We start from the raw sequence: 10,318 nt of genomic DNA on the forward strand, positions 1-10,318 counted from the left end.
CAGATACTGATGATGGAGGGAACGGGCGGTCAGCAAATATTGATTTTATTTAGATTTCTCTTTGCATTTTGTTAATTGATAAACTATTCACACTTCTATTTTTTAAAGAATTCTAATTTTGCAGCATTTTTTTCAAACATGTCTAATAGGTTTGCGCAGTACTGTATATATAGAAGTCACACTTGGCAAACGTTCTAGCTCATAATTATAGGTATCAGGTCAATGACTGAATCACAAGGGTATAATGATTGCAGTTCAGGTCCCACTGGGCTTGATGTTGTGCAGTGTGATTACCCGGGTGGGAAGAGATTTGGAGCGGCCCTCAGAGCAGGGAGGGTATATATATATATGTGTATATGTATATATGTGTATATAGACTTGAGTCATGGGATGTGACTGCTGATCTGAGATGTGGTGAGTGTGAAGAGGCGGCACAGACATTTTGTATCCACTATAACAAGATAAACAAGAATCATTCTACAAAAGAAAAACTTTTATTTTGCCTTTTTGGTTGTGAATTGTTAAATGTATTTACCAAAGCCCCTTATTGGGGAACGTCTGACAACTATTTAAAGTGTATCGCCAGCTTAAAGGGGGTGTTCACCTTTGGGGACATGACTTTTTTTTTAACTTAAATGCATGTAATTAGGGCTAAAAATATATTTTTTTGCAATTGGGCTTCTGTAAACATTTTGCACCTTTTACTTTTTGCAGCCTCTGGTTGCATTGTCTATTGCAATGTGTTAACTGAGAATTCGTCGGTCAGCTCGCTATGACAATCTGATGGAGGACTTTGCATCTTTATTTGATTAGTCTTCTTCTATGGCTCGTTTCATCCGATTTGTAACCGTAAACCACATCAAAGTTAGAAGTGCAGGGACACAAAGAGTCTGTAACAGCCAAAAGGTGCAACGTGTTTATGGAAACCCAATTGCAAAAATGATTGTTATCCGCAAATCCATGCATTTAATAAAAAAAATGTCCCAAAAGGCAGATGACCCTAAACACTGGTGAAGACACAATGTGGACGGAAAGTTTTAGTTTGTATTTTTTCCTTATCAGGGAAACATTGAAAAAGTTTTGATTTTTTTTCAGTTGTGAAACTTTTTTGTTGTTGTTGGAAGCGGATATAAATGTGCGTGAAGGTTTCACAAATGTGATTGTTCATCATATGAAGGTAAGACTGTGTTTTCTTTTTTTTTTTTCAGGAAACCAATTTATATAAAAATATTCAGTTGAAAAAAGAGCAATGCAAAATTCTCCAGCTCTGATACATGAGACAATTATCCGGTGGACAGGTTATTTTTTTTAACTCATCCTGTTGATTAGATGGCTGCCCTAACACCTGTCCTGTCTGCATACTTTATTTTATTCCAGTAGAACATTTCTTAAAGGGATTCTCCATCACTTATCCATTCCACCCAAATGGGTGATGTATGGGACAGTTGCAGGGAGAACCATGCGATGTACAGATACACAGCTCATCTCTTTTAATTCATAGGACATCTCTCTGCATACAGCAAGAAGTCTCCACATTTAGGCAGAAGAGAGAGGAAATCCCTTTAACAAAGCACATAGGTCCTCATCTGTGATACTAGAGACAGCAGAAATACAGGGAACAATGTGAAACTGTGCTCCTGACAAACTGCAAGTCTGACGTTTTTAAATTTTGGAATGGAAAAAGGAAGGAACAAAAATAATAAAACAGAACAGAATGACAATGTTTGGTTTCAGCAGCCTCTATGTATCACTGAAGAATAATAAAGCAGATAGAATAGAATGACAGTGTTTGGTTTCAGCAGCCTCTATGTATCACTACAGAATAATAAAACACATAGAACAGAATGATAATGTTTGGTTTCAGCAGCCTCTATGTATAACTGCAGAATAATAAAACAGAACAGAATAATAATGTTTGCTTTCAGCAGCCTCTATGTATCACTGCAGAATAGTAAAATAGAACAGAATGACAATGTTTGGTTTCAGCAGCCTCTATGTATCACTGAAGAATAATAAAGCAGATAGAATAGATTGACAGTGTTTGGTTTCAGCAGCCTCTATGTATCACTACAGAATAATAAAACACATAGAACAGAATGATAATGTTTGGTTTCAGCAGCCTCTATGTATAACTGCAGAATAATAAAACAGAACAGAATAATAATGTTTGCTTTCAGCTGTCTCTATGTATCACTGCAGAATAGTAAAATAGAACAGAATGACAATGTTTGGTTTCAGCAGCCTCTATGTATCACTGCAGAATAATAAAATAGAACAGAATGGCAATGTTTGTTATTAGCAGCCTTTATGTATCACTGTAGAATTATAAAACAGATATAACAGAATGATAATGTTTGGTTTCAGCAGCCTCTATGTATCACTGCAGAATAATAAAAGTGATAGAAGAGAACGACAATGGTTTCAGCAGCCTCTATGTATCACTGCAGAATGAGTTGCCATTCATATCAGTCTTTGAGCGTGTCCAGCATCGTGCTCAGTACCCTTCATCTTTCTTCTTTGTCTTTGAGATGAGTAGTTTAAATATTATTACTGATCCATTAAAAAATAACTTGTATTAATTTGTTCGTTTCTCATAACTCAATAGTACACATGAAAATAAGTAATTTTGTAATTTATCTTTTCAGAGAAATCTGCTTCTTTCTCCTCCTGAACTGATCTTTCAATCTCAGTACAAGGGTAAAAGCTGTAAAATGTATATTCCGTGAAGACAGATGTGCACAATACTGAGATACTGTAGCTGTTGACAGTTGCTGCCTATAAGATTCTAGAGGAGAGGAGAGAAGGGAAGAGCTGGAGGAGACCCTGACATTCTGCTGCAAGTTCTCCTGAAATGACAGTTACACTTTAAATCTATGTTTTAAAAAAATAAATACAGTTTAAAAAGTAACTGTCATTTCAGGAGAACTTGCGATTGGACAAGAGAGTTGCTGCCTTTAAGATTCTATGGAGCGATAGGGGGAGGAAATGGAGGAGTTAGAGGAGACACTGACATTCTGCTGCAAGTTCTCCTGAAATGACAGTTACACTTTAAATCTACGTTTAAAAAAAAGGAAAAAAAAATTGAAATGTAACTGTTGTTTCAGGAGAGATTGGACATGACATTTGCTGCCTCTAAGATTCTATGGAAGGGAAGGGGATGAGGAGAAGGGAGGAGCTAGAGGAGACACTGACATTCTGCTCCTAGTTCTCCTAAAAGTTGAAATGTAACTTGTTTCAGGAGAACTTGCAGTAAAATGTCAGCGTCTCCTCCCCCTCCCCTCTACGTAGAATCTTTTAAGAACCAATGGTCATCTACTAACACAGTAATGTGAACGTCTGTCTTTCCTAAGTACAGATTTTACCCCTGAATTGTCAGCAAAAGATCAGTCCTGGAGGAGAAAGAAGCAGAGTTCTCTGATAAGATAATTTACAAGGTTGCATATTTGCATGTGTACTATCGATTTATGAAATAAAAGTTAAAGCAATGCTGACTCTTTACATATAATAGTTGCGTTCCTCCACATCAGGTCTCCAAAAGTCTTCTCAACTGGACTCTTCACTTTTTACAGTCTGCTGTGTGCATCCATCAGTAAAGTTAGGAATAATCAGCACAAGTGAAGAAGGCTCCAACCAGGGGAGACAGCAGAACCATATAGGGTGCACGAACACTACAATAACTCATCACTATGCTTTTGAGGTGGTAGTGGCCCTCATACCTTTTGGGCCCCTGTGTGGCTGAACAGGTTGCACCAATGGTATGTCCGTCTTTGTTTCCCTCCATAAACTCTTCTTCATACTTATGCCCAACACAGAACACCTTGTCCTTGAATTATTTATAGAATTGTTTTACACTATGAATGCTTTTGATTTTTCCAAACTTTTTGTATTGTTTTTTTTTTTCATTTTATTTCTTTTTTTCTGAATTTCAGATGAATTTCACAAGTAGTCAAGCAAATTCAACCAAAGTGTCTTCCCAGCTGAGTATGAACCTAGAGGTCCTGAGAACAAGTGGTTTTATCCCGACGTTCCTCTGCTTCTTTTTCTTCTTGTATTTCATAGCTGTGATGTTGAGCATCTTCCTCAAGAGTCCGAGTGCTCGGGAAAGTGCCCGCTATGTCCTGTTTGCCCACATGCTTATTAATGACACTGTGTATCTTGCTCTTGGAATTTTTCTCTTTGCGTTTTACTTTTATCCAATCACTTTTCCCGTCCCCTTCTGTTACATTCTCGTCATCATGTCTTCGACGACTCTGAAGGTCACGCCATTCAACCTGGCAGCCTTGTCCTTGGAGCGCTACATAGCCATATGCTACCCGCTAAGACACGGAGAGTTCTGCACAGTGCACAGGTGCGGTATCGCTATTTTGGTCATGTGGACCATAGTCCTGATTCCCCATATTGTGGACGTCATTATTCTCATCTTTTCAGTTGAGAGAGCCTATTTCCTACTTTATTTAAAATGTGGCCGAATAAATCTCGGATTCACCCCGGCACAGGAAATTATTCGAGTTTTTTCAAATGCTTTTACTTTTTCCCTGGCTGGTCTAATCATTATATTCACCTATGCCAAGATCATGATGGTGGCTGTGAAGATGAACTCCGGTAAAGCCTCAGCCTCCAAAGCTGGGAAAACCATCATACTCCACGCGTTTCAGCTCCTGCTGTGCATGACGTCTCTTACCTACAGAATTGTGGAAATGCAGTTCTTAGATAATATAGTACTGCTGGCCGTCATCAATTTTTGCTTTTTCATGTGTCTTCCAAGGCTTATTAGTCCTTTGATATACGGTATAAGGGATGAGCTTTTCTCTAGTAACATGAAAAAATATTTTTTGTGCAACAGGCTGAAGATGTCTTTTAGAAAGTCTTAAAACTAAAAGGCAATATTGATTATAAAGTGGAGATTGTGGTGATTTTTCCATAGTCAAATAAAGGATTTCTACCAAAAACTCCCTTAAATGTGGTTTGCAAGATGTTGATGGCTCCTTGTTGGAGTCTTTCTTCTGATCGAGCACGTTCTGATCTACAGGAAGGCCAAAATCCAGCCAGTACACAGAAGTGGTCCTTTTAATGGATAAATTCAGTACAGACTTTAAGGGGGTGAATAGTTATGCACACTGATGTTTTCAGCTGTTTTGTCCTATTTGTTTGCTTCACAAGAAAAAGAGAACCAAGGTTTACTGCTGTAGGCATGCTTCATAGTTACATAGGTTGAAAAACGACATCGGTCCATCAAGTCCATCAAGTTCTCCCTTTCTCCAGCAATTGTTCATTTTGTCACTAAATTATCTATACCTTGCAATGTTATGTGTATTGAGGATATTGTCCAGCCCTTGCATAAAAGCTGTTATAGTGTCGGCCATTACTACCGCTTGTGGTCGGCATTCCACAGTCTGACTGATCTACAGTAAAGAACCCTTTCCTATTTATCTTCCTTCCACCCGTAATGAGTGCCCCTTGGTCCTTACTGCGGTCCTTGGAAGGAATAAGTCATGCATCGTCCTCTGTACAGACCACACATATATTTATACATGTAAATGTCATCCCCTCTGAGGTGTCTTTTTTACTAAGCTAAACAAGTTCAACTTTTCCAACCTTTCATCCTATGAGCGGCCTCCATCCTTGTAATAATCTAGTTGACACCTTTGAACTGACTCTAACTTCTGAATCTCCTTTTTAAAATGTGGAGCCCAAAACTGGATCCCATATTCTAGATGTGGCCTCACCAGTTATTTGTAAAAGGGTAATAATACATTGGGATTGTGGGATTTTATCTCTCTTTTTATACATATAGTACTAATATCTTGTTTGCTTTTGCGGCTGCTGTCTGTCATTGAGTGCTGCTGCTCAGCTTACTTGTAACCAGAATCCCCCGTCCTTCTCCTGTTCTGTAGTCCGAAATTGTTCGGAAAACGATCACAAAACATAAATTCGGCACGAATATGGCACATTCAGTTTTGTGATTGGAAACACGGTAACATTTGGTAAAAGTACAGGAAAATATTTGCGTTGACACAAAAGTATTTTCACCACTTTTGCACCGATAATGGTGTTGTATCATGAGTGTTTGGCACGTGTTTGATGAGGGAGGGGGGTTGCAGAGCTCAGAGGCGCGGCATTCTTGTAAATAGTTGTTTGTTTTTTCTCCTAACTTTATGTGTGCACTTTGTGGCTAGCCAATCATGGCGCAGGAACATCCACAATGTCCAGACACAACGGCTTGTGTCATAGGCTGCTGAAATCACATGTCCTTCTCCATATAAATAGCGGACATCTTGTTTTAGCGCCATTTTTACACTGTAACAGCGCAGAGAGGCTGCTCCTGACGCTGGCACTATAAGCAGCAAGATTGTAGCTAGTTAGCTAGGCGGTTCTATATCAGTCACATAGTGTAGCTAGATGGTGTCCGGTGTGGCTGTTAAATTTACCTTCCAGCATTTTTATTTTTTATTGTCATTACTGAGGTCCACAGACAAAGCCAGCAGGGAACATGTCCTACAAGTGTGTTGTGCACTGCTTCTAGTGTGCTCCATGCACGAGTATAGCATTCTAATAAATGTTATTTCACTAGCTAAATGTGATACAGCCCGCTGTATCCCACCTTGTCATTTAGTGCTGTGGTGATATGAAACTGTCTGCAGACCTAAGGCACATTAAAAAAAAAATTACAATTTTTCTGTTGCAAAAAGCCCACTGTATCACACTTTGTTGTTGGGTAGTAAATTAAGCTGTCTGCAGATTTCATGCAGATAACCAAAAATGTTTTTCTGTTGCTAAACGTCATACAGTAGGGGACCTGACTTTCAAATAGTTTGTAGCATCTAGTGTGTTATAGATACCTGATCCAGAGACCACCAAAAAATTCTTGTGTTCCTAACGTCATACAGTACAGGACATCTGACTTTCAAATTCTTTGTAGCATATCTTCATTGTCATACAGGCCTCATCCACACTCAAACAATTCTTTCTTCTGTGAGTAACACGATACATCACGCCTTATATCACCTTGTAATTTACTGTCACTGAAATTCAGCTGTTTGCAGAGGTGGTGCAGAGTTTAAAATCTATTTTTCATGACTTGGAAAAAGCGAGGCTGTTGTTGAAGGGGAATTAGGCTTGGTGTTCAAGATGTATGTGGGGTAGATGGTAAGGTTAGTGAAAACACTAGTGAACCAACGTCACGTCCTGTGCAAAGACATCTGACAACTTCTGTTACAGGACGGGCTACTCCACTACCTTTCTTTGGCAGATGCACAGTGGTACGCCTTGTTGATGAGGCCCTGAAAGACCATGTGCTGGAGTAGATAGCAATCGCAGCTTCAAGTGGCCTTTTCTCCTCATCCTCCACCTCAACATCACACCCAGTACAGTCCACAGAGGTGGCACCCAAATTCCCTTGCTCCCCTCTGTGTCCCAGCTCTCCAACTGTACAACTGACTGTACAGAACCACAGACGGTGGTCTGAAGAGCTTTTTCACACATTCTATGCCATGGTCATCAGAAATGTACTCAAAAGCTTCACAGAGTCAAGAGGAGGAAATCTGCACAACTTTTTTTTTTAGCTTGGATCCTGGGCAGGACGAAGTAGGGTCTGAACGCTATCCTGATCCTCATCATCAGATGTTAACCCCTGGGGGGAGATGATCCTGATGAGACTCAGATATCTGAGGCTCCTGAGGACTGTACTTTGCTGTCAGGGTAGGAAGAGTAGGAGGGCAAATCCTAGGGTGAGGAATGTGATAACAGAAAGGATGATGATGATGAGGTGTTAGATCCCGTTGGTGTGAACATAGAGGCACACAGCTGAGTAGGTCATCTGAGGAGGAAGATGAGGAGGTTATGTTGCGCCATATGTCACAGACACGTAGTGATGCAGCCACAACGAGCAATGCATCCTCAGCCACAACTGTTTCTGTGACCAGCAGTGTCCACGGGTCTGCAGCTCACAGGGGTGGCAAAGGTTGTCTAGCCTGGGACTTTTTTGACACTGCAAAGGATGAGCCAACTCACGTAATCTGCCAGCTTTGCAAAAAAAATAACTGAGTAGAGGTAAAAAGTGCAATATAATTTGACTAGTACATGTATGAACTTTCACATGCGCAATCTACATGTGTTACTGTGGGAATCCCACTGCGCAAAAATGCAGATGAGCAGACCTCAACAACCATCAGCCACCCCATCAATCGCATCTGCTGCTTCTTCCTCCTGCTCTGTTACTGTGCCAACTATTGAGATGCAGGTCTTCGACCGCAGAACCTCGGGTTCTTTACCCTCTCCAGTCATGCTGACTGAAAGGCCGCCTTCAGCTGTAACGGAAGCAGACATACCTGCTGTTTTTGACCGATCTCAGAGAATGAGCACACCACTAGTTTCTCAATCCACAGTAACATCTCCTTCTGCACCTCTCTCATAGTCCAGCAGCTTGTCTGGTTCACAATACTCCACCCCGTCTCAGCAGTGCAGCCAGCCCATGGTTCCCAGTTGTGGTCACGTAAAATATTGTTTCCTCCTATACATGACAAAGCTAGGAGGTTGAACTCCACCATCTCCAGTCTGTTGGCCACAGAAATGCTGCCTTTTTCCTTGCAGATACAGACGGTTTTCGAAAGCTGATGGCCGTCGCAGTCCCCCAGTACCAATTGCCCAGTCGCCATTACTTTTCTAAGAAAGCTGTGTGTGTACTACACCAGCATGTTGCCGACAATGTCACACCTTCCTTGACTAAATCTATGTCTGCCATGGGTGTCCATCTGTTGGATTGGGAGTAGTAGAAGACCTGTCGGTCCCTATTATACTAATTCTACTGTGGTGAAATTGATGCCACTTTTGTGGTGTTTGCCAATAATTTTTGGAAATGTGAACACTCCTGGTTGTGTCTCCTTCATGCGTGTTGCCTGTAGCAGTAGGCCTCCGAGACCGTCAGGCCTCCACTTCCTTGGACTCAACTACCCCTGTTACTGTCCTTAGATTTTTCTGACAATGGCAGTCTACAAAACTGATATTTGTGCCACCTGAGTGTGGCTCAGCATGAAAGCAGGTAGAGGTGTTCCATTTGGTATCAGGCTCCCAGCACAGGAGGTCTACACCGATCCCTCACCCACCTCATCTTACTGTGACGTTCAATTGAAAGCTGTAAATGCTGTCCCAGACCCCAATACCTCATGCCTGGCTGATTGCTGCAGAGCCATCCTACGATCTGTGCTGTGGGTGAATTGAGGCCACTTTCCTGGTGTCTGTCCCTCATGTGATGTGTGTTGGCAGCATTTGGGGCCGTTATGAGGTGTTGTTTTGTTGTGCGTTTGTTCTTTCTTCCCATTGTCATGAATGGCATTCGGCTATGTTGGGCGAATATTCTACTAATTAATCAGTGAATATTGCAAATTCAGCGATCGTAATCCGAACTAAACACTGAAATATTTGCTCATCTGTAGTCCCGAGTATCCTCCCATCTAATGTAGTTGCAGCCATAGGATTACTCTGTCCTGGGTGCATTACTCTACATTTATCTACATTAAACATTGTTTGCCAATCAGACGTCTTATCCAGATCGTTCTGTAATATTGTAACGTCAAGGTCAGATTTTAGTATCTTACATAGATGGTGTTGTCAGCAAAGAATAGACTGACACTTTACTATCAATCTCATCCACTATTCTTTAGTATCTTTACATGAACTGATGAAATCCCTAAAAAACCAAGTGAAATTCCAGGTTGTAAGATATATAAGACATGCCCAGGTTATACCAGCTGTACATAGAAAATTATGTACAGGAGATACCCAGGTTATACCAGCTGTACAAATATTATTATATACAGGAGATTCCCAGGCTAAACCGGCTGTATATATATAATTATATACAGAAGATGCCCAGGTTATACCAGCTGTGCATATATAATTATATACAGGAGATGCCCAGTGTTACGGAACCACTCAGCACCCAGAATATGTGTGCAGTTATATGTATGTATAATAGGTTCCATGTGAGATGCATCAGCCCACAGGCTGCGCCCTTGGGCAGAGGGGACAAGATATCCCCCTTCTGTCCTCCCCCACCTTTGTAATTCCCACAGTAAATATCGGCAGTCTCCGGCCCCCTGCGGCTATTGTAATGTATGCCTGCCGCTTTTCTATTGGCCTGCCCACTGTATCTGTGTGATATATTCTGTGTCCTGTGAATAAAGTGTTGTCAGACTGGAAATACTTGGAGAAGCAGTGAACTTTTATATGCGCCCATGTAATCAAGGAATTCCAGCCAGCGTCCTTCATTCAGACTCCAGCAAAAGCACAGTGGACCTCCTGAAACACGGGGTGGTACTGA

The 10,318-nt window shown here is 41.0% G+C and overlaps 1 protein-coding gene across 1 annotated transcript; it reads left to right on the forward strand.

Annotated features, from left to right (window-relative positions):
• Positions 1–3,493: 3,493 nt before the first annotated feature.
• On the forward strand, positions 3,494–4,871 carry LOC143792831 (odorant receptor 131-2-like). Its single transcript, XM_077279348.1, has one exon. The coding sequence runs from the start codon at positions 3,858–3,860 to the stop codon at positions 4,869–4,871; it is 1,014 nt and encodes a 337-aa protein (XP_077135463.1). The 5' UTR covers positions 3,494–3,857.
• The last annotated feature ends 5,447 nt before the right edge of the window (positions 4,872–10,318 follow it).

This window comes from Ranitomeya variabilis, unplaced genomic scaffold, assembly GCF_051348905.1.
Source record: "Ranitomeya variabilis isolate aRanVar5 unplaced genomic scaffold, aRanVar5.hap1 Scaffold_81, whole genome shotgun sequence".
Lineage (NCBI taxonomy): Eukaryota > Metazoa > Chordata > Amphibia > Anura > Dendrobatidae > Ranitomeya > Ranitomeya variabilis.